This window comes from Stereum hirsutum (assembly GCF_000264905.1).
Source record: "Stereum hirsutum FP-91666 SS1 unplaced genomic scaffold STEHIscaffold_1, whole genome shotgun sequence".
Classification (NCBI taxonomy): domain Eukaryota; kingdom Fungi; phylum Basidiomycota; class Agaricomycetes; order Russulales; family Stereaceae; genus Stereum; species Stereum hirsutum.
The window spans coordinates 3,741,260-3,763,037 of record NW_006763131.1 but is presented as its reverse complement, the minus strand read 5'-3'; the positions used below and the strand labels follow the sequence as shown (position 1 = coordinate 3,763,037).

Sequence of the window (21,778 nt, the reverse complement as noted above, 5' to 3'; positions counted from 1 at the left end):
TGTTCAGGCATGGAGGAATATGCATATGGCGTCTCAGTGGTACTTTTCACGATGTGACTATTAGCGTGAAGAGCAAGGAGAATAACGAAAACTCCTATGCAGATGAAAATCGTGACAGGAAATCCAACGTGGCAGAAAACATGAAATATATGATCATTAAAAGCCACACAAACCATAGCATACTTTTAGTCCCACCCTGACCTCACCTTACGCCATCAAAAATCTCGACCCGATACTCCTCTAGCTCAGTCCTGCTCACACATTTCCGCACGGCATCCCTCAATTTCTGTGTGGTTCCTTCTTCACTGACTGCAGCCCGTGAGATTGGGGGATTGACGATGGTCATGGTCGCGACGACGTCCAGTGCGAGTTTTCGGATGACCATGTTGTCCCACTTGGCGAAAGGTCCTGCGACTTCTCCGCGCGTAGGGTGGATGATGACGAAGTAGGGGATGAGACGAGATTGAAGGGAGGCGGTGAGCTATGAAAGAACGGGAGGATAAATTATCAGTAATCGTTTAGACGATACTCCGCCGGTGAATGGATTCAGCTAGATGCGTATAACATACCTGAGGAGTGAGAAGAGGCGATTGTCGTTGAAATAATCTAAGGAGGAATTGTAGGATAGACTATACAGATTGACGCCCAATTCAGCCAATATTCTCGCCAGAAGAGGTAAAAGGAAGGTCGACGCACCTCAGTCAGAGTAGGATTACTCGTACCAAGCTCCCACAGTGTCCTTGGTAAACCCTCTGTCCATGCCTGTGCCTGCTTGAACCCTTCGGGGTATCTACTGAGCCTGAATATACCGGTATAATACCGATGCGATTCCAGCTGAAGCACGATAGGATGAGTGAACGCGATGAGACGACATGAAGAATAGGACCTTACCAAGACCAAACGTGACACGAACTCCACCGCTGGCCTCTTCACCGCCGATGTACTCGAGCACTTCATCGCATGAGCGAGAACTGCCGCGAGCACACTCCTTGTGTCATCGCCATCTTCGTCAATCCCGTTAGGTACCGCCACGCCATTACTCGGATTGTTGATCAACGACCATATCGTCGGCATCAATGCGATGTACGCCTGCGTTGATATATGACGGCACAGAGCGTTGGGCTGCGAGCTGGAAGGCTCGCCACTGAGAAGATGGACGACGTAGTTGCTGACATGAGAGAGTTGGAGGGAAAGGGTGGCGTTCATATGGGATGTTGCTGATATTTGACGGGCTTTTCTGCGAGACGCGGATTGCGATGATGCAGATGATGGGGAAGCAAGGACCAGGAGAGCGGTGAGTTCGCAGTAGATTAGGTTCAGGTCTTGGAAGGCCTGTTCGACCTGCGTTACCGCTCATGGTCAGCAAAGCAGGAAGGGAAGCCACGAAGTTAGCTTACCTTGATGTTGCGCTTGATGACAGCGCTGGGATGGAAGGGGAAGTAGGCTGACATGTGGACCAGTATGGCCTTAACGTCATCGTGGACAGAGGCCGTATCAATCTGCGCCACCGCCACACCAAGTACACGAATAACCTCGATGAGTGTCCCCGATGATGCGTGATGATCGGTAGTACGTACGTCGGTATTCTGCAGCAGCGAGCCATGCATTGTGCGATATATGTCCGTCACAGCTTGTACCATGGACAGCTCGGTGTCCGGCGGTGAGGCGCTCGGTGAAAACACAGCAGGCGAACAATCCAAAAAAGTAGACATTAATGTGGGATGTAAGGTTCGTGCTAATCGCTGGCGGACAAAGACTTGTCAGTGTCGTGGCCTTGTTTGATAATTTCATACGTACAATATCGAAATCCGATTCAGATTCCCGACGTCCATCCTCCAAAGTCACAGCCTCCGACAATTCCTGCAACGTCCAGAAGGACTCCACACCAGCGCCAGTATCTGCGGCCTCAAAGCACTGGACGAACTCCTCGTTTCCAGTCTCGGGATCGCATTCTGATTGCCAAACCTTCGTTTCAGGCGCGGACGAGCCTCCGGATTTTTGTGACGAGGAAGAGGGCTGGAGGAGCGAGTCGAAGGAACGAAACGCATCTTCATTTAGGAACGAGGAGGACAGATACCACGTGGGTGTGGTGGACTTGGCGGAGGTGGACGAATACTCTTCAGCTGAGGTAGCTTGCGGAGAGATGGCATGTCGAAGGAATTTGGCAAGAGATCGCAGGACGACGAGCTTGGACTAAAGAGATGGGGTCAAACTTTGTCCGTGGATAGAAGATAGAGGATCACTCACTGCAGCCGATAAAACTACGCTGGCAGTGGAGGTAGCTCGAACAGGACCCGTGTCTACGCCAGTCGTTAATCTTCACGGCAAAGAGTGACTGTGAATTGAGTAACAGACCTCCGTCATCACCAAACTTCGTCCCGGCATTCAAAATACCCAAGTATCCTCCCAGCACCCGCTTCCCATGTCCAGCCTTCCCGCCTCTCCACCCTCCGACGACGATCTGCGGTATGAGGTCCAGGAACAGATCGAGGAAACGAATTGCATCTATGCGGATTTCAGGGAAAATATGGGTTTGCGCTGAGGTTGTGAAGAGAAGTAGGGCAGAAGAGTGTGGGATCATGTTTTCCTATATATTTGATGGCTAGCTGTCGGTCAAGGAGCAGAGATATGTGAAAGCGAAGAGGACGGACGGGAGGTATCTGAGGCAGAAGCCAGCTGAGAAAGGACAACAACGACTTGCGCACACTAGCATCCTGAGAAATATGGCATGAGATCAGAAAACAAGAGGAAGACAGAGAGGCTGCCCACGTCGTCGCCAATTATCCGGACACAAGCATTGACAAGAGTTGTGAGGGAGGGTTCGACCAGATGAGGATGTGCTTCAAACAATTCCCGTAGACCCATCAATGCATCTATATCTCGTGTCGTTAGACAAATTATCTCATACAATCAACAAGGCCTACCTCTTCGAGTACCGGCATTGTAATGCTTCAAGTGAGAGATGAGGTCTTCGAAAGTAAGCCGCCTTTTCGTGGTTGGCACACCCGCATCCTTTTCGACCGCGATACTCTGAGTCGGTAGTGCAATGGCTAGTATCAGTCATTCAAGGGTACTGATCTTCTCTAAAATAATGAAAGATTTTGCTCACATCGAGCTTTGAAAGAGGTGTCTATAGCATTTGTAGGCTGTTGTTTCCCTTTGCCTAATTTGAGCTTGGCTTTCTGTGGTCGTTGTTGTGACAGCCGATGAGCTGTGCAAAGAATTACTATGAGAACGATCACTCACAGAGAAATCAGCCGCCTTGTCCTTCTTCTTTTTCGCGCTTTTGGGCATGCTTGAGGGCTATGGTGGTTGAGCTCGATAAATGTGGCACTGCTCAAGTGGCTGGAGCGTGAAATTCGTCTGGAGGGATCCGGCGCTTGCCGGCACTCTCCCTTCACTCATCCACAACATCCATTTCTGGTTATCCAGCCTGACGAGGCACGCCATTGGATCAGAGACTCCGACGTGCTAGAACGTATATGCAGGAATGGATGCCTACTTTCAGCGTATCATTCTCACAATAAGACGCTCACGCTGACAGTGCCTCGAATCATACAGTTCAAAGCCCAGCGGCGACGAATACAATCACACCGACACCGAGGACATAGAGCAACATAGCATTGTTAACGATACGTATCATCTCGATTGTGGTAGTATAACAAAGAATACTAGGATAGCAAAGCCTATAGAAAACACGACAGCAGCGTATTCGGAGTGCATACGGTGGTAATTAAAAGTACAGGTGGGTCGGAAACGGGAAGGTCTGGTTCACGCTCTTCTTCTTGATCTTCTATTATAGCATGTTCTATAATGCGAATGTTGCGTCAGCTATCGGACAGTCATCATCAGAATCGTCTAGGGACTGCACTCACCAGCCATAACGGTGGCGTGTCAGGATGCGGAAGCGCTGAACCATGATGCCCTGACGAGTCTGCACATTCCAAGGCGCAGCCGGGAGTAGCTGATAGTTCTGGAAGTTGGGTACGAGCTCCGACATAGCGCACGGCGTGTCTACTCGAATCCTGACTCTGCAGCAGATGAGGCCGGGGGGTCACTTATCGTCAGCATCGCACGCGTAGAATGAAAAACGGACACGCGATCAGATGGGACTTACTGGAATCCGACCTCGAGTCCGTGGATCCGGACGCAATAATAGTATGTGAGAGAAGCGTTGACCATGAAGGAGACGCTCTCTTGAGACTTGAGGAGAACGACGACACCGTTGTCTCGGCCGGCATGATTAGTGCCCCAGGCTTCGTAGGTGCATGTCCATGGCGTGTCGTTGTGCAGTGTCCAGACCACGTCGTAGTCGGCGGACATGATAAGTTGCAAGAAAAGGTGAGCGTTGGGTGTGGGGGTGTATGAACGATTATGTGGGTGGTTGTGGTGAAGAAGCGACCAAGGTGAATCACCCAGTCCTTATATATGTGGGCGAGGGGGGGTGACAGTTGTGGAAAACCAGGGATCTACAAACGCGATCGACAATTGGGGAACAAGAATGGGCTTCCTTGCCACGCCTTTACCTGGGCGGGCCCTTCTGAGATGCCGATGAATCTGTAGTTGTCCTCCATTTGGAGGCACTTCGCATCTGATGCTGTGCGCCATTGTTGGCCCAGTGCCCGCGAGACTGGCGTCGGACACCACCAAGTTGCCACCGACAATGCGAAGCCCCTTATTTGCGTGCCATGCGTAAACAAAGTCCCCTAGTTGCAGTGCCTTTCCGAGGACAATGGCACCCACACGTGTATATGTACGTCCATGGTTACTACGAATGTGAGCTGTGGCTGGTATCGAAGGACATAGTCCGACTATGTATACAAAGTAATGGCAACCGTATCGCTTTGCCCGTTGCGTAATCTACATGTCCATTGTCGCCAATAATCACATCTGCAAAAGAAGCTGTGGATCTTCGTGGGCCTTCCAACCATCTTCTCGCATTCTCTCGACAATAGAAAGCAAATTCTGGCAATCATCAATCCCCGAATGGTGTCGCCCCTGGTGCGTTATTGCCAAAGCCTTCAACATCGAAATAAGCCCACTCGGACGCCTCTTTCCTCCGTAGACACTGTGGAAAGACCGCTTTATGTTTATCCACCGCTTGAAGAGGACGTGCTCTGTTTCATGCTTCTTCGTCGCATCATCCGCGAAGGACAAGCCAAGCTGCTGTGGGAGCATCGTCTTGAGATCCCAATCTCCGCAGGTGACGAACGCGAGCGCCGAAGAATTTTCCCAAACGCCTTGAGCCTTCAAAAACGCGAGATAGCGTGTCCAAACGGCAGGGAATCTGTCCGCGGCGTCTACTGTTTCCTGCACCGGCGTTAGCAAGTTTCGAAAGCATTCAACGTTTAGAACTTGGAGACGAGGCAAGGAGACGAAGGGATCGGATACGAAAAACGCGACGAGGAATTCAGTCCCCCAAGTCAAACGAACTCGGCAAAATGCATATCACGTTTCAAGAGGGAGTATCAGACACGCGTAGGTCACGTACCTGTGATATCCCGGTCAGGTCGAGGCAAAAATCCGTCAGTTGGGGGTAGATGACTGGTCGGACGTATTCGTGGAAGGTGGCCTGTACGCGTTTCGTGTTCAGGTTGTAGAGGATAGTCGGGAACTCGATGATCTCCATCTCTTCTCTCGAACCTGATGGCAGTTCGCAGGTGGCCTCGAAGTCCAATATGGCCAAGTGGGTTAACTTTGTGTTGGAGGTCTCGGCTGCTTGTGCCATTGATGCCGCTGTATGTTTCAGGCGAGCGGTGAACCAAATTGGCGTGGATGTTCGTGTGGACCCTCTAATGCACGGCCGAGGAGTGGCTCTCGTGATGTTCTGAATGAAGGATGTTGGCGATTTGAAGTCAATCAAAGCAAGGGCAGCGAAGTCACACCAGAAGATCGGGGGAAGTGACTCACCCTCAGTCCAATGCGAAAGGTCTCCATCGGCGTATGCAGCCTATCGGCCTATCAAGGTGAGTCAAGATGGAAGTGGGAACCTCAACGGACAGAGCGGAGTAGATGGCCTCGTGTCAATCATGTTATGATGCTGCTTTATCTTTAGATCCCGAGATCTTTTACGGCAGGGTGGCCCGCTCTCAGGCTCTTTCCAACTACCGATATTTGGCACCATACACAATCCTCCTGCTTATAGAGCTTTGGAAATGGTCGCCTTCATCTATGTAGAGTCTACCTTGACACTGAGTCTCTATCAAGATCTATTTCATGAGCACAACAGTTACATTGTGTGAACAGAAACATGAACTGATTGTCATTCTGAGACGCAGACGTGGGCTGAACAATTAGTTGTACAAAGCCGAAATTATGCACAGAGGAATAGTCATAGAGGAACATGATTGCGTGAGGAGTGGACTTCGTCAAGTAAGAGAAAAAAGAAAGAAATCATGAACACTCAACGATCAACAAACGCCACACGCCACACCACGAGCAGGACATCAAGTTGAACCACCTCACCCCACACACGTGTCCCATTACCAGAAGCCGCCGATCTTCATGAAGTTGACGGTCAAGTCGACACAGACGAGGGGGTCATCATCCACGGTGAAGCCATCGACATGAACCCTGAACTTGGCTGTAGGGAAATTGTCAGAGGACGGAGATTGGTGGGCGGAATGAACTGGGGCACTGACCCTGGGGAATTTGAGCTGGAAGGGCTACCGTCTGCTCGACGGTGTAAGAACCAGGCTCAACGGGACATTGTACGGACGTCTCAGCATTACGACTGCAAGAAAGGCATTTGAGATGTGTGATGATTACATCGCTGATGATACGACTCACGCTTCCTCACAAAGGTCGAAACTCTTCTGTAGCAGCTTGATGAGCCCAAGCTTGACAGTTACGTCTGCATAGGCACCCTCCTGCAGAGTACATAGACATATTCAGTAGGATTGAGCCGGCACAAGTATTGGCGGAGGACGCACCGCGATAAGCTCTTGGGCAGAAGCCTTGACAGTGACCGTCATGTTCTCGCCAGGCTTTGGAGGATCAGGCGAAACATCGATAGACTCGATTTGAATCGGATCAGAAGAGAGACCTATAGAGCGGCTTTAGGAGTGTTCTGCACTGCAATATATGTGGAACATACCGCAAGAGGACCACTCCCAGCTTGCTGCGGCATGCACGGTTCCATCTGAGACTGCGAGGGCCTCTTGGCTGTCGACCGGGTTAGCGATAGCTGCGCTAAAGAGCGTGCATGCAAGCAGAGAAAGCAGAGTGAACCGGGCCATGATTGAGTAGGAGAAGGGGCAAGGACGAGGGGGTAGAGAACAAGTTGTATGGGGCAAGCTGGGCTTGTATACCGAGCCTGTGACAGTGCGTCAGCGTGACTGTGACGAGGACCGAGCCGAGGGGGAGGCGAGCACAGCGAACACCATGTACAGCTTTCCAGTCGTCTGCCCTTTCACTCATCGACGCTGCGCTTTTCCATCTTGTCCTCCTTCATCTTCTTTCCTGTTCGCTTCTTCTCTCATTTCTGTCGTCTTCTTCGTCTCCACATCGCTTTGTTCGACTGTAACGACCCTTGACATCTGACATTATGAAGCCCCGCGATCGCTGCTGTTGTGCCATCCCCACAGTTAACGCTGGCGTTTATACTATCCTCGTCGAGCAACTGGCCCTTGGTATCACTGCAGGTACACTTGCAATCGCCACCACACACAGTACGTCTCGGAACGGTGAATTATTGTGGCTTATGGATGCTAAACGTATCTCTCATGTCCATAGTTGTTGGGGCCGCCACATGGTCTTGGTCCAAATGGATATTTGCCATTGTCTGCTACGTCGCGGCTGCTATCCAGATCTTTGGGTTCTTGGGTGTAGCTCAGGTATGTGCAATCTTTGTTCTCCATTTCTGACATGGGTATTGACCTCATCACATACGCAGGAGAAACCCATCACGTTCCGGCGCTACTTGACCCTCCACATAATGACTACCCTTGCGGGATTTTCAGTAGCCATTGCCTGGATCATCATCTCTGCCGCCAGACACTCTACTGCAAAGAGTGATTGCGAGAGCACCTTCTTCTCCACCTCCAACTCCACCTCCTCCGCTGTCTCTTCCGAAGGCGAGACGCTTTGTCAAATATTCCCGTGGGTCGACGTTGGCCTGATGGGCGGCCTTTGGGTATTACTGGCTATCTCACAGGTAACGCAGCCCCCACACTCATCAGATCATGTACCAGAGTTTACCAACCATCAACTTCATCAGTTCTATTTCTATGTGGTTCTCTCAGGCTACTCGAGAGGCCAGCAGGAGGACCATATGAAATACGATTCCCTCTACTCCGTCAACGGCTACAACAACGAGATACCCATGACCAAGCGCGATCCCTGGGACGCCCGCGAAGAATCTCCATCACCTCCCCTCGCCGGTGGTCCATCTGGGACGCGAGACGGCTATGGTCACGTAAGAAACGTCAGCAACGTCAGCGAGGACGCTATGCTCAGCGATGCCTACCCTCGTCAGCCTTTCCCTGACTATCCCCAGAACGCACGCACGTATGAAGCCCAACCTACACCCTACATCTCAGACCCATACTACACCAATAATCCTCCCGTTGTCGGTGGTGTCGGGGGGGAGCCGGGCTTGAACAGGCCGCAGCATTCACAGTCGCACCCCGGTCAGTCATCACCTTGATCGTCGAGTGACATGCATCGTGGGGCACCCGTTCGATTGTTGTGTATCTGTTGGTTTCCGTGGGCAGCACTTGTGGCCGTTCATGTATGTCACTGGATCCAATTGTCGATATGTGGCGGCAACAGGAACTGATATTCCTTTTCTTGTGCCTTACTGCAGCGGAAGGCTCGTTTGGTCGGAAGACGCCACGACTGAGAAAGGTCCGTCGCGTTTCGTTGCCGTGTTCTTTTAGATTCTCGTTGCTGACTTGCGGACGTGCAGCCCAGCGCCGGAGACTACTTTTAAGTATCGCGTGTGGCGCGTACATAATTCGAGACATTCTATGTACCTGCATTCGTCATTCGTCTGGACCATCGCTCATTACCTGACACGATTTTTTCTGATCTGTACTTTGATATATTCGGACTGCTATCGGACTTTACATCTCTAATCGTACAGTACTTCTGTCCGTTGACTTGTGCAGCGGCCAATTTGAGCCTGTTATCGTTGGCTGGAACGAGCGGGATCATGGCATGCAACCTATGGGCGTGGTCAGCGTAAGTTAATCTAGACTACACTTCTTCATCGGTTTCCCAGCTCCCCCATCTAAGGTCAAGCCTTTCATCGGCTGCTATCTCCTTCCACCTCGCTGCTCTGCCGCCCGACACCATGACAGATTCGCGGAAGTGAAGACGCAGAATGCTCAACGCTGGCTCCTGCTTCATCTTTTCTTCTAAACCATCGCATAGCGCATTCTCCTCCTCTACAAATGGCTGGGTCCATTTCCCCTCAACCACATGTAATTTGACCACTCGCACGCTTGATGCCAACGCTGAAACAAAATTTGACCGCAATTCATCGTGCGTGATCAACGAGAGCGCGAAACATTCCAGCCCTGGCAGTTCCCAAAGACACTCCGAGATCACCGAGGTCGTCAGCCTTTTACATCCCAGGAGGACGAGTTTCCGAAGACGGGATCCTATTCCCTGTACCAGCGACCGAAGTTGTGCATCCCGTATCTCGAATCCCATTCTGTGGCCCATAGAGTACGCGAACGAGTCGAGATGACAATCGGGGAAGGTGTCATTTATGGGACGGACGTCGAAATGGTTCGAGGTGATGGCGTGGAGGTTCAGCGAGCGGAGGGAAGGCGTCGGCTCTTTCTTCGGGAGACGACAGTCGCCGGATAGACGGAGTTTTTGGAGCTTGGCGTTGGGGACGGTTTGGAAGATGGAGGCTTGGGTTGTGGGGTCGAGGTAGAGTTCGTAGGAGACTAGGTTATCTGGACGAACATCCGGGAAGAGACATAATTCGAACGACATCCTGAGAGATGACCCTATTCTGGCTGTGATATGTAAAAGAAAGGATGACAGAGTGAATGATTCCGTTAGATGAACTTGGAAAAGCAGATCGCCGAAAGAGCGGGAATCAAGAAGCAGACGTACGGGCAGCTGGAGCGCCATGCCGGCAGTCGAATGTTCGCAGGCGCTGCAGCGATGTCATCCTTCGGAGCGCAAGGTGAAGGTTCGATATAGGCCTGTTAATGACCTAGACAATTACGAAAGTCACTATTGCCCATCGACTCAGTGCTAGGTGAGTATCGCTCCCATCGTTCGCCACTTACCTCGCTGCTGCTCTCCTTAGAATTCTGTAGAAGACGAGGGTCGACATTTGACAGGTATCGACCATCGTTAGCGACATCGGCCCAGAGAATGTGCGCAAGATCTTCAGGGTCCACACAACGTATGAAGGCGTTTATTTGCCTCTCGTACGCCAACGAGACATATGTCCGGAAAGTCGGACGAGCCTCATAATATGTTGCTCTACAGACATGCAAGAGACGATAATGGCCGTTGTTTGGTTGGCGATTGCGGTGGATGCGAGTATGTTCGTCAAGAAAGTGGGCGTAGATGGGCAGGCGTATTTCCGGTGGCAAGTCGAGGAAGGAGATCATTGTGGCGAGGGAACAAACCTGATTTACTTCCGCCGGAGCCGGGGACCGCCACGAAGGCCGTCAGCAGAGCTCTCTTTCTCGCATGTTTGTTCCAGATTTGGCGTGTCGTATTCTATCTCGCAGACATGAGCTTCATTTTCCCCTTGAGTCCAGGGCGTTGGCAGGCCTCGCCATCCGGGCGTCCATCTGCCGTTCTATCTTCTTCTCCGGTGCAAAACAATAACGACTCGCCACAACGTGGCAACATGGCCTCACCTGCTGCCATGGCCGTGCCATGCTCTCCATTCTTCCTCAAATATGTATACACTATCGTATATTGGCTTACATCGCTAGGGCAGAAGCTCGATTGTTCCCCCTCTTCGTCCTCTCGACCGACCTGACTCCTGTGGTTTCACCTTTTTCTTTCCAAGCCCGTTTGTTTTGGAACACGCTTGCCGTAAATCTCATCAGCAGGCGGTTCCTTGCGGTGTCCATCCGACGTGCCAGTTCAAACTTTCCCTCTCTACGTCGCGACAACGGTGCCAAACAACAAGAGTCTCAGAGAGTGCCCTGCCTTTGCCGCCCGCTCTCGTTTCCCTTTTAAACGCACGCTGCGTTGATTTTAGACTTCTTTCCTTCCCTAAGCAATCCAACTTCTGTCACCGAGGCTCCCTTTCCTCTACACTCTCACTCTTCTTCCCACCAACTGCCGCCAGCTCCTTCGAGACATCCCATCCTATATCCGTCCTCGTCCTCTTCTAGAACACATCCACCAAGCACTCACCAGCTCACCCCGTCCCGTCCGCACATTCACACCTCCGAGACCTCTGCGCTATGCCCACGGTCGCTGAAGAGTATGAAGTCCTTCTCAAGTTCTCGAATGATACACACGACTGCGCGACAGTACAGCTACTGCGAGAATACAGCAGGAACGCAGGCGCGTTCGTCCTTCTTCAGCCAGGAGAGGTCATCACGCTCGTGCTAGAGGCAGGCTCGACATACAGATACGTGTTGAAGACGCGCTCGAAGCTCGCCAGCGTCTCGTAAGTCAGCAGCGTTCTTGCCCCTTACGACGAATCCAAACAGCCGACTGAATAACTTCTCTCTATCATGACATGCTACGCTATTGAATTGGACGTTACCGTGGACGTGACCCCTGTGCGCCTATCGGTACTGTGATGCGTACATGTTGAAGTGCACGAGCATGGCGAGACGTCCACTGCACGGTTTCACAACTCTTCGCACAGCAACAACATCACCAGCAACAACAACAGATACAGGCGGGCTCTGTGAGTCCCGTCAACGGCCTTACCGTCGATCGGATATGGCGGGACTTCAGGTTTACCATGTGGACCGATTGAGTCGTGCCCCATACGCTGTGCGTGCCCCTCCGTGATGCCCTCCCCGAAAGATAACGCTCATGACCTCGCTCTACTGTACGTTTTGCTCCATTAACTAACGTGCGCTCTACCTACAGGGTCTTGTTAGTCATATGCCCTCCGAACGTCGAGTGCAAGGTTTATTCGATGGCTGTTGGAGGTGCGTAGACGATCCTCACGTCGATGCCCATCCACCTCATCACCGCATCTTCCCTTCCAATCGCGCTCATCTCACTCCGTTCTCGTTATGCTTTGGGCATTCAATCAGTGTCTTTGGCCTACCATGAGCTCATGAACTTTTACAGAAGGGAGGTGTGGCATCGGCGAGGCAAGGCAAAAGCGGTGTTATATTATTGTTCTGCAGCTGCAGGTTGATGGACAGGCATGACCCATCGGTTTTGACCGGCCTCGACATCGAACGGACTCTAAACGCTATCACTATCTCCTCGTAATCTTCATCTCCCCACATTCACGGCATCCGAATCACTTGTAACATTATTCATTGCACTCTCTCGTATATCCAGCCCTTGACTCTTTATACCCTTCTGCCCCTCTCAGCCAGCCTTGTCATCTTGCCTCGAGCCTACTTCGAACAGGCACCCTGACCAAGGTTGTCGCGGTTGAGAACGAAACAGGGACCCACGGTAGGTGCGTGCTCGACATGAGGCCGAGGCGTGAGGCATTGCGTACCTCCTGAGGGCAGGTCTTGTGAGAACCCATGGCCAAAGGTAAGTCGTGGACGTGGGTATGGACAAAGTCGTTGTTCCGTCAACTCGCCGTCCTGCTGCGTCTTCGACACGCGAACAGAGTGCGGTTCTCGTCGCTCCGAGGATCTCGTGGGCCGTTCTTGGTAAGCTGAGGAATAGAGACCATACGGAACGCGCTGAGAGAGAGTCGCTTTAGTCCAGTTCCATTTGGGCTTTAAACACGGCTTTGTGGCTGCTGTGGACAGATTGTAGATGCTTGATGTCTACCGGGGTAAACCGTAGGGTCCTACCGTAAATGCAGACAGGATGGTCTGCCGTCTTCAATCTCTTGCTAGCACTATTGACGACTTAGACTAACCACCTTTACTAAATTTAGGGTGGACGGCAACTCATTCGAGGAAGTATAATCCTCATATCGATATCCTCACCTCAACTAGCAAACCAACGTGGATCACCCTGCACACGGGATCAGCCGCTCTATTTATCGACCATTTGGGTTATCACCGTCAGGCTGCCGCGGTCATATCAAGCGGAGGAGATGGAGCCTAATGGTCCATACCCTCTGGAGATGGCAAGACGGGGACTGTCTACTCTGGCCCCAGGTCACAGTATCGAGTGCCGGTATCCCCATATGTGCCACAATGACGAAGGTATATGGCGGTTCCCTTCGCTGCCAGCTTTTGAACCTTACAGCTTTCCCCGCGGTGTATAGTTGTTATCCCGGAGACTTCTGTCGCTATTTGTGTGGACGGTTAATTGTGATGTTAAAAATGGCTATGCATCGTGAACAGACGACGGGTGGATGCGGGAGATGTTATGAGTTGGCCTGTGAGCCATCAGCTCACGGGACGCAGCCATCCGGCACACTCTTAATTATGAGCTTTGACCACTCCATATGTGGAGATCAAAGCGTTGGTGCGGCCTTCACAGAAAAGTCGATCAAAAGAGTCACTTGAATTTGCAACCAACGGCAATACTTACACGACCAGGCGAAACGAAGTGTTCTCGAGCGGTAAGCGGTGAATTATCTCCATGGTCTTTGGACCGATCTGAATCTGGCTTCTGACTCGGCTCTTAGTTCCTAGAATCTCCACACCGATCCCAACTTCATGTCCGAGCAGATCTCCCAATTCTAACGAGAGGTACGAACAATAAGCCCGGACACAGCCCGCATCGAGTTAGCCTGAAAACGCTTATATTGCACTGTTAGCGTCCAGTGCCCTCTACTGATAGCTATGCAAATGGGTCGTCTTTTGTTATACTGAAGGCATGATAGCTAAGCGGCGATGAGACAATATCACGTAGCCCTTGGGCGAGGACTGATTGTGGCCCGACGTTGTACCGGTGAGGTTAAGACTGACCGGGGATGCTCGACGCTGCTCGACCTCGATATATGGGACACGGGTGGTTATACCGAGCTCACCGATAAGCCGAGGGAATACAGACTAGAGTAGCCGATAATGCAGTAAAGTAACGTCGTGATCAAGATATATTGTCGCCGGTGGCCTTAGACAAGAGGGTCGTATGCCTAGGAGTGGGGCGATAATAAAGACTGGAAAGAGTGATTTCACTCCCTGTTCCACGACAGAAGGCTCAGGTCGCCGAGGGCCGAGGCGTCTGAAAACATGTCGAGCAGGATGAGCGAATAGTCGACCACAAAACATCGAGGATGTTAGAACTGACCTAGGCTTAAGAACATATCTAACAGTGCCGGCAATAGCAATCAAGAAGAAAGTCGCAGAAGTAGCAACGTACAACCAGCCCAGAAAAGGGTTCTTTCCACCAACCCAAGACACTGTTGAAATTACGATGGATTTTGTGCCCGAGTAGCTCTTGACCGGATAGTCTGCGACAAGGAAAAGGTCAAGGAGAAGGCCAAGGAGATGAGGAGGGTGCATCAACCGTGATCAACACATGGCCACGTACTCATGAAGACAGTTATTTGGTAGGTCCCTTGTCGAAGAACGTCGTGATCATTCCGCGCCCAGAGCTTGTGAAAGGTAGAAAGACCAGCCGTTCGCATCCATACCTGGAGGTGCACGTCTGCTCTCAGATTGGGAGGTGGGTTGTCGGACGTGTATCCATTGGGATACTTGAGTGCCCAGTTGGGAGGTGGTACGAGCTCGGAGATGTTATTGCCAGGCGTCTCGACATATCGTTTTTCCTCGCCCGGCCATACGATACCGCTCTCCGAAAGGATGTACGTGTTGCTCTCGCTCGACGAACTGCTTTGCTCGACCTCAGTGAGATTACTGAACGAGTCTGATCAGGTAGAAATTTAGCCGCAGTTGAAAGTGGTGGCCAACGAGAACTAGCGGTGAGCACGTACCATTAAACATGGAGTTAGCAATCAATCCACAAGGATAGATACCCTTCGGCGCTGTTTCATCGGAATATGTGACTCGCGCAACAGGGTCACATTTGCCCTTTTGCAGATCCGACGTACTCCTCCACTTGCCTCTTAGTTGATCCGGGTCAGAACTCAGCATGTATCGCCTGTGATTCTGGTGAAACCCAGTGAGTTTGTAGTACAGGAGGACCGTTGGCTTGATGTCGTATGGGATCTCGAATTGAATGATACACTGGTGCTGTTCGCCAATGGCCGCGCTGTCATTCGTGAAGAAAGCGTATACTGGCGCCGTGCCAACCGGAGTGGGATTCTGAGGATCTCAGACGGTAATCATAGTTGGGTACGTCTATGGCGTGATTCGTGATGGCGTCCTGGAGAGACGAAGCATTTCCACCAGCCGAGTCACATTGTGTGTAGTCGAATGTCATTTCTGTGACCTATATGTTTCCGCCAAATGTCAGATACAGCTCAGAAGGGGGAGTATATGCGTACCTGACCACTCCCCCAGATAAGAAGGCCTCCTATGGGTGCTAACGACAGAGCGACGTTGAACAACGTGGAGAGCACGGTTTTAGGTGTGAGGACGGGTTGCCATGCTTTCATTCGCTGCTGCTTGAAGGTAGTATCTAAGGAATGACAAGTGCGGAAAACCTGTTAGATGCATCGGAACAGTTGGCCATACATACACTGAGGGATAGTAGGTCGAGTACTATGCCGCGCAGACCGGACACGAAACGGAGACCTGCTACTATGGCCTGTATTTCTCATTATCGAAAATTGTATGCATCTGTGCGATATCGCACTGTAGCTGCACCATTCGAGTCCGATTGAGACAGGCGCAGGATATAAGGAGACTTCGTTGGTTCATGACAGAACCAAGCGCGAGGCTTCATCGTACTGAGTGAAAGACTTGAAACGCACTGGCAAGTATGTTCCAGCGCTTTATCTTCGTATTAGGCCGTGGGCGATCATTGTGTTCTGTACTGCTCTGACGCCGACTCTTGAGTCTGTTGAAAAGCCCCATCTCATTCCGGAAGCTCCAGCTATGCACCGCTAGAGGTGGCGGGAGGAAAGAGGAGGGTGCAACCCAGAGGGCGCTGAGTAATGCTGGAAGTGGGGCCGAGGACAGACACAATCATTGGACCACGCCCTCTTTAAATTTCCTCTTCGGATATCTTGTTGATGGGGGGCTAGATTCGCCGAATCGCCTGTACACCCTCCGGTACTCTGAGCGCTCAGCGCCCTCGGTCTGTCGTATGCACAATAGTCCTGTGCACGAACACTGCTTAGTTGCACGTTGCGAGACATGGACATTGATGACAAGGTTGATAGCGTTGATAGCCGAAGCCTTCATGCGAAAAGCATTCGCCAGAGCGTGCTCTGAAAGGCTCTGAGCGCGTAAATGGAATGCGGACCTACACTCAAAGCACCAGGTATCTTGCAGAGTGAAGACACGTCCAGTCTTTCTTGTTTCCAGGGACTCAGGAGCGCTGTAAGTTCCGATGATGTTGATCCGTGAGGTAACGGTATTCGTTTCGCCGAACCTGCTCAGGAAAAGTGATGTACAAAAACAATCCGCAGTCCATATTACGGAGCAGCTCTTGCCTGCAAGGTATCACGTACTACCTTTTCCGACGTGTTCCACAACTTGTCTTGAATAAGAGAAACGTCAGTAGCCGTCCTCGTCTTCAAGGCCACAATCTTCCCCAGAGGCTCCAGATATTGTCCCTTGTACTTCCCGCGCTCCGCAGCGACCTCTGCACTGGTGGCAGCGAACGTCGAGTTGTAAGCACCTTGCGTGGTAGTGATCGGGAGAAACAGAAAGCGTATGATGGGAAGGAGCGCCACTAGCCAGGCAGGGACCCCATAATTCCCAGTATAGTAACCCTCTAGCATAGGATCTCAGAAGCGAGGCGAAATGGAGAGGTCAATGAGCACTGACCGGTGATTACTCCCGTTCCAGGATGCAAGCTCAGTACTGTGATTGTGATGGCTTCAGCATCGAGCCGTCTCTGAAGCTCTCTAGCATGCAAAATGTTCATTAGTTTTGTCGTTCCTATCAAATTATTCTATGAGCATGTATTATGGCACTCGAGCGCTGACACTCACCATATCGTTGTAATTTGGCGCTGATCCCGTTCTCTTTGCCTGATGCGCCCTGAGGGTTATTGAGGTCCTCAATACCGTCGAACTTGACTGCCTGACTACTCGCATACGAATGAGAAGCAACCTGTGGTGGCTGAAAATCAGTACGAAGCTAGGGAGGAGAAATAAGGAGGCAGCTTACATTGACAATACGGACATCTGTGTCTGGCATCCGTGATGTGGTCGTCAGTAGCGGTAGCAGCGTGTTCGTAAGTACAAAGTGGCCTAGATGACTGAGCAAAGATAAATGGTAGCACTGAGGTATGATGTGCAGTGATCACGTACTTTGTGGCGACGGAAAGTTCAATGCCCTCTTCGGACAAGGCATACGGCACGATGCCCCTAGCCGCATTGTTCACTAAAACGGAAAGATTCCGCATCAAGCGGTCAGTCCTTGGTTTTCACGCATCGGAACCGCTAGCTACGCAAAAGGACCCACCAAGTATATCCAGTCTCGACTCAATCGCTAGGAAATCCTTTGCCGCTTGCTCGCTTTTGACGACGGAAGACAAGTCCAGAGGCAACCAAGCGAGCCTTTCATTCAGACCAACTATATCGCTATGGGCCTTGAGAATCTGGTAGATGGCATTTGTCGCTTTTGACTCGGTTCGACAAGCGAGGTACACCTTGGCTCCGCGGACTGCGAGCAGTTCTGCTGTACGAAGGCCTATACCAGAGCTGAAACATGATATCAGTTCATTCGCTCATTCCAACGTCGTACGCTGCGTTCACCGCGAAGCATGTAGGCAGACTCCATATGGAGGTAGCAAAGACTATAATAGAACACAAAGATGAATACACACTTGGCACCCGTGACAATGGCTACTTTTCCCGTCAAGTCAGGAATGTCCCGCTTTGGGTCGTAGCGAGAGAACGCGGTAGAGAAGAGTGCGCCCATAGCAGAATATGAGTAAGACAATGTCGAATATTATCAGTGATTCAGTTTGTTTTGATTGATATGTGAGACTCGGATGCTGCCTGGGAAATTCCATGTGACAATGCCATTACTCCGGTGACCCCGAGGGAACTCGTAGTCCAGAGGCCTGAGAACAAGAAGCCGCATCGAAAGGAGTGCTTTGTCGATGGCCATGAGTGGTTGTTACGGGATATCATAAACATGAGTCCGACAACGAAGTGTCCAAGGGCCGTGGCGGTTGCAGGCAAGAAATACTTGACACTCCGACAGACGCCTGAACTCGGTCGGTGAGAAATACGTAATATCGATCCTCTACGCTGGTCGAAGATGAATTCACCTGCCCTCCACAAGCACTTGCATTCCACAACCAGAAAAATATAGTAGGCATCGCCCACACAAGAACACGCATTACCCCTTGTCATTACGCAAAAAAAAAACCCTCGATAGTTCTTCTCCACTACGATCCCCAGCTGCCCTCAGCTCACGCAACCTCGTCCAACTCCACCAACCAGACCGCAGCCAACCACGCAAGCACGATATCCACCCTTGGCCCATGTAATGGAATGCTGATCGGGGATGTCGATTTCCTTCTTCCTCCAGCCGCCTTCTCCGCTGCGCTCTTTTCCGCCCTCTCGTTCTGTTTGGCCACGACAGGTGCCAATAGTATCCGTGCACAGTTGAGAGCTTCAACAAGATCTATGGCGGAGGAACCAGACGAGGGAGTGTCTCGACCGGAAGGAATCTGGGGTGAGGGAGGTATAGAAAGCGCCGGGGTAGTGGCCGCGGACGAAGAGGCAAAGGACGTCGAGGGACCAAGATGAGGATGAGGCGATGCAGGTGCGGAGGACGAGGGGGAGAGCTCTGCAGGAGAGAACGGGGGCGGCATGATTGCCAATTTGCCGTTAGCGACTTTAGACCCGTTGGCGGCTGAGCCATTGGTTAGTCTCGGTCGACCGAGTGAGCTTATGGCGGCACCGTTCTTCCACCCTCCCGCAAGACGTTCTAGTATTTCGACGAACTCGGCCTGCGACATTGATCTGGGCGGAAGGAAGACAGGGTAACCTTCCAAACCGTCGATGACGGCAGCGGTCTTCACAAATGACTGCAGTAGAGAAGGAAAGTCTCCCATCATGAGTTGGCAGATAAGAATGGAAAAATGAGCCTCGACGAGAAGGGGATGATACGTCGTAAACGCGGTGGGTGACTCGGGCGGTGGAGGTGGGGTGGCTGATGAGCCCGGACGGAGCGATTCAGCAAGAAGGAACGCATAGGCCGCACGCGATGCGAGATCTTCCGTTTCGTCAAGGGGGACGGATGACTCTAAAGTATCAAAGTGGCCAAGGAAGCGTTCGTGGTCCCTCATGCTTTTCTTCAAGAGTGTCAGGATCTGCTCCTTCAAGGGACAATCTGTCAACGCTCGCCGGTATGCCTGTAGCTTTACGCCATCTTTGCTGCCCAACGGTCCATCAGGATTACCGATCTCCGTTCCACCATACCTACCGTTTCCAAGATAACACAGCCTGAGCTCCGCCCCATCAGGGGAGGGCATTTTACGGATACCCTCGAGCTTAAGGAGGGTTTCTTCGATCAGGAAAACGGAGTGCTGGAGATAGGCTGCGCCACGCAGGAAGAGGAGCTGGGGCTCGATAGGCTCCGGTGCGTCGGGAAGTACGGAAGGATGTAAGATCACCGGTTCGGGCTCTGATTTATCCCCTCCTTCTGCAGCAGCACTGGTGCCACTTGGCGGCGCCTGTCCGTTCGTTTTCTTTTTGCCTTCAGATTTCTTCTTCTTTCCGTTTCTGCCGGAACCGCCCAGGGAGACCTCGGTACGATGCATGTTACGCGCTTTACGGACGGCACGAGCTTCTTTGAGTGCAAGGGTGAAATCCCGCACAGCCAGAGGATACTCGTCTCGGAAGGTATGGACAATACCGCGTGTCCGAAGGACTTCGAGATGATTTGGATTTGCAGCGATGATTTCGTCCAGCACGTGAGTCGGCGTCGACTCCGCTAGCTGGCTAAGGCTAAAGTCAACATAAGCCACGACGTATGTCGCGAATTCGAGAGACGTACCGCGAGGGTATTTTCTCGTGGAAAAAATGCACATATTTTGCGTCCATGTCGTTTGGATCTACATCCGGGTTCGATGAAGTGGGCCAGCAACAGAAAGACAGAACGTACCGATCTTGAGGACACGCTCTGCGATATCGTCAAATATACTCCCGCCTTGCATGACCATCACGCTCGACGCGATCTCGTCCATCCTATACGCCGTTGCTAACTTCTGCACCGCCAATGTCCTCAGCCTATGCACTCGTGTGGCCGACATAGGCGCACTCCTGCCATTTCCAGAGTCTCCCAAGGGATTGATACCGAGACTTTGAGCGAGTGCCCATGGACTGCTGCCTATGTTGGGACCGTTTCGCATAGATCCTAGTGCAGCAGCGGATAAGCCAGATGTTGCACGAACGGAGAGCTCGGCAGCCTCGTCGATGAGACGCCGTATAGTGGTGACAGAACGGAAGACACCTGGGTCTATGGGAGGAGGAGTTGCTTTGCCAGCAGCAGGAGTGGGTAGTGGCGGTAGCGGGGGTAAAGACGCGAAAGCACTAGCAAGAGAATCGGGAGGTGGTGAGTAATCGCGTAGACTTGCAAAGCCGCGGTCGCGGGTTCGAGATGAAGGATTGGAGTAGCTGTAGTTGCCGCTACCATTGAATGTGGGTGTAGTGGGGGACGACATGGACGGTATGCGTGTCTCCGATGTCTGGAGTGTGGTTGGATCCAGGTTGAGAACCAAAAAAGATTCAAGCAGCTCGATGGGTAGTTGTAACCAAGGACCCTTCGAATGATTTGTTGGTCAAGAAAGATTACCGAGAAGAGTGAACAAACGCACATGATAGGAACTGATATAACGCCAGTGTTTATTACGGCTAATGCACAACACAGGAGGTCGTAGCTCCTGTTCATCATCCACAGAAGTGGGGTGCTGCCTTTGCGTGTCCTTAGGTTTGGTGGGCTTTCGTGTTTTCTTCTTCTTCTTCTTCTTCTGTGAGGCCACCGTGTCGTTTCCCGCCACAGCAGAGTCGGCACTAGGCAAAAGAGAGTCGAATTGAGTTTTGCCACACTCTACCGGAGTATGCATGGGTTTGACCTCGACGTAGGAGGTCTCGGTGTCCACCGCCGTCGCAGGCATCATACCGGGGGACAATAGACGAAGCAAGAAATGAAGAAACAAAGACGGCGCAGAGGCCAGTGTCGAAGTCAACTCCCGAAATGGGCAAATTTACAGCCACTGCATTTGTCCGTCGGTGCGTGTATCGGAGTTCGAATTCGAAGTTGTTCTTTCTTCCCAACTTCGACCAAGGCAACGCGCCACACCGGCGCGAACTCGTCAAATGCTTCTGCTCCTCCTCGGAGACGCATCTATAGCACAATGGTCTTGACGATATCATCTCTGCGATGCTAGCAGAACGTGTTGGGAATCGATTCTAACTCTGTTGACCTAACGGTATATCAGCCATACTGTCCAATGACTGTCCTGTTTACAGATGCTCTAAAGAAACCTTCAGCTAGTAGTTGAGATTATTTGTGAGTGACTTTTTTAGTGACGGTAGGCTCTCACTCAATGCTAATTCTCGTCTATCCTCCTGTTGACACTACTTGGGAACGTTCGCATTCACGGTGTAATTATGATATTCTAAGAGATTGCAGGTCACTATCGG

The 21,778-nt window shown here is 51.6% G+C and overlaps 10 protein-coding genes across 10 annotated transcripts; 2 read left to right on the top strand and 8 right to left on the bottom strand.

Annotated features, from left to right (window-relative positions):
* Window positions 1–134: 134 nt before the first annotated feature.
* On the bottom strand, window positions 135–3,294 carry STEHIDRAFT_90346 (uncharacterized protein; the record flags this gene model as incomplete). Its single annotated transcript, XM_007298309.1, has 14 exons — window positions 135–481; window positions 570–629; window positions 697–834; window positions 892–1,341; window positions 1,398–1,499; window positions 1,578–1,742; window positions 1,798–2,193; window positions 2,248–2,300; window positions 2,356–2,587; window positions 2,652–2,714; window positions 2,770–2,873; window positions 2,925–3,050; window positions 3,110–3,182; window positions 3,247–3,294. 14 exons carry the CDS (start codon window positions 3,292–3,294, stop codon window positions 203–205), a joined length of 2,289 nt encoding a protein of 762 aa, XP_007298371.1. The 3' UTR covers window positions 135–202.
* Window positions 3,295–3,871: 577 nt separating this feature from the next.
* Window positions 3,872–4,323, bottom strand: STEHIDRAFT_152247 (uncharacterized protein; the record flags this gene model as incomplete). The annotated part of the gene is made up of 2 exons (XM_007299129.1): window positions 3,872–4,031; window positions 4,118–4,323. The coding sequence occupies 2 exons, from the start codon at window positions 4,321–4,323 to the stop codon at window positions 3,872–3,874; spliced, it is 366 nt and encodes a 121-aa protein (XP_007299191.1).
* A 469-nt stretch (window positions 4,324–4,792) lies between these two features.
* STEHIDRAFT_117879 (exonuclease RNase T and DNA polymerase III) lies at window positions 4,793–5,984 on the bottom strand. The gene is made up of 3 exons (XM_007299128.1): window positions 5,911–5,984; window positions 5,492–5,827; window positions 4,793–5,310 (listed from the first exon to the last, which is right to left on the bottom strand). Exons 2-3 carry the CDS (start codon window positions 5,726–5,728, stop codon window positions 4,885–4,887), a joined length of 663 nt encoding a protein of 220 aa, XP_007299190.1. The 5' UTR covers window positions 5,729–5,827; window positions 5,911–5,984; the 3' UTR covers window positions 4,793–4,884.
* Window positions 5,985–6,184: 200 nt separating this feature from the next.
* STEHIDRAFT_117878 (uncharacterized protein) lies at window positions 6,185–7,273 on the bottom strand. Its single transcript, XM_007299127.1, has 5 exons — window positions 7,097–7,273; window positions 6,933–7,045; window positions 6,790–6,869; window positions 6,642–6,733; window positions 6,185–6,583 (listed from the first exon to the last, which is right to left on the bottom strand). Exons 1-5 carry the CDS (start codon window positions 7,236–7,238, stop codon window positions 6,483–6,485), a joined length of 528 nt encoding a protein of 175 aa, XP_007299189.1. The 5' UTR covers window positions 7,239–7,273; the 3' UTR covers window positions 6,185–6,482.
* A 273-nt stretch (window positions 7,274–7,546) lies between these two features.
* Window positions 7,547–8,647, top strand: STEHIDRAFT_45929 (uncharacterized protein; the record flags this gene model as incomplete). Its single annotated transcript, XM_007297886.1, has 4 exons — window positions 7,547–7,670; window positions 7,735–7,826; window positions 7,895–8,155; window positions 8,219–8,647. The coding sequence occupies 4 exons, from the start codon at window positions 7,547–7,549 to the stop codon at window positions 8,645–8,647; spliced, it is 906 nt and encodes a 301-aa protein (XP_007297948.1).
* Window positions 8,648–9,198: 551 nt separating this feature from the next.
* STEHIDRAFT_152243 (uncharacterized protein) lies at window positions 9,199–10,580 on the bottom strand (the record flags this gene model as incomplete). Its single annotated transcript, XM_007299126.1, has 3 exons — window positions 9,199–9,971; window positions 10,072–10,174; window positions 10,251–10,580. The coding sequence occupies 3 exons, from the start codon at window positions 10,578–10,580 to the stop codon at window positions 9,199–9,201; spliced, it is 1,206 nt and encodes a 401-aa protein (XP_007299188.1).
* Window positions 10,581–11,393: 813 nt separating this feature from the next.
* STEHIDRAFT_152242 (uncharacterized protein) lies at window positions 11,394–11,920 on the top strand (the record flags this gene model as incomplete). The annotated part of the gene is made up of 2 exons (XM_007299125.1): window positions 11,394–11,602; window positions 11,755–11,920. 2 exons carry the CDS (start codon window positions 11,394–11,396, stop codon window positions 11,918–11,920), a joined length of 375 nt encoding a protein of 124 aa, XP_007299187.1.
* Window positions 11,921–14,127: 2,207 nt separating this feature from the next.
* On the bottom strand, window positions 14,128–16,019 carry STEHIDRAFT_127686 (Lem3/Cdc50; the record flags this gene model as incomplete). Its single annotated transcript, XM_007299124.1, has 7 exons — window positions 14,128–14,197; window positions 14,329–14,491; window positions 14,572–14,907; window positions 14,975–15,305; window positions 15,340–15,432; window positions 15,488–15,621; window positions 15,995–16,019. The coding sequence occupies 7 exons, from the start codon at window positions 16,017–16,019 to the stop codon at window positions 14,128–14,130; spliced, it is 1,152 nt and encodes a 383-aa protein (XP_007299186.1).
* A 491-nt stretch (window positions 16,020–16,510) lies between these two features.
* On the bottom strand, window positions 16,511–18,038 carry STEHIDRAFT_90336 (NAD-P-binding protein; the record flags this gene model as incomplete). The annotated part of the gene is made up of 7 exons (XM_007298308.1): window positions 16,511–16,884; window positions 16,938–17,051; window positions 17,105–17,225; window positions 17,283–17,373; window positions 17,426–17,498; window positions 17,580–17,818; window positions 17,944–18,038. The coding sequence occupies 7 exons, from the start codon at window positions 18,036–18,038 to the stop codon at window positions 16,583–16,585; spliced, it is 1,035 nt and encodes a 344-aa protein (XP_007298370.1). The 3' UTR covers window positions 16,511–16,582.
* A 262-nt stretch (window positions 18,039–18,300) lies between these two features.
* STEHIDRAFT_72100 (uncharacterized protein) lies at window positions 18,301–21,296 on the bottom strand. The gene is made up of 4 exons (XM_007298147.1): window positions 20,950–21,296; window positions 20,238–20,895; window positions 20,130–20,187; window positions 18,301–20,080 (listed from the first exon to the last, which is right to left on the bottom strand). The coding sequence occupies exons 1-4, from the start codon at window positions 21,250–21,252 to the stop codon at window positions 18,538–18,540; spliced, it is 2,562 nt and encodes an 853-aa protein (XP_007298209.1). The 5' UTR covers window positions 21,253–21,296; the 3' UTR covers window positions 18,301–18,537.
* Between the last annotated feature and the right edge of the window lie 482 nt (window positions 21,297–21,778).

Bases quoted from the DNA above. Each gene is read 5' to 3' on its own strand.
- STEHIDRAFT_72100 (XM_007298147.1), bottom strand. From the start codon at position 21,252: ATGATGCCTGCGACGGCGGTGGACACCGAGACCTCCTACGTCGAGGTC. The intron at 20,188-20,237 runs GTACGTTCTGTC...ACCCGGATGTAG, and splicing joins AGAGCGTGTCCTCAAGATCG to ATCCAAACGACATGGACGCA. The intron at 20,081-20,129 runs GTACGTCTCTCG...TGTTGACTTTAG, and splicing joins CACGAGAAAATACCCTCGCG to CCTTAGCCAGCTAGCGGAGT.
- STEHIDRAFT_117878 (XM_007299127.1), bottom strand. From the start codon at position 7,238: ATGGCCCGGTTCACTCTGCTTTCTCTGCTTGCATGCACGCTCTTTAGC. The intron at 6,734-6,789 runs GTGAGTCGTATC...CCTTTCTTGCAG, and splicing joins TTCGACCTTTGTGAGGAAGC to TCGTAATGCTGAGACGTCCG. The intron at 6,584-6,641 runs GTCAGTGCCCCA...ATTTCCCTACAG, and splicing joins TCCAGCTCAAATTCCCCAGG to CCAAGTTCAGGGTTCATGTC.
- STEHIDRAFT_117879 (XM_007299128.1), bottom strand. From the start codon at position 5,728: ATGGCACAAGCAGCCGAGACCTCCAACACAAAGTTAACCCACTTGGCC. The intron at 5,311-5,491 runs GTACGTGACCTA...ACGCCGGTGCAG, and splicing joins ACCTGACCGGGATATCACAG to GAAACAGTAGACGCCGCGGA.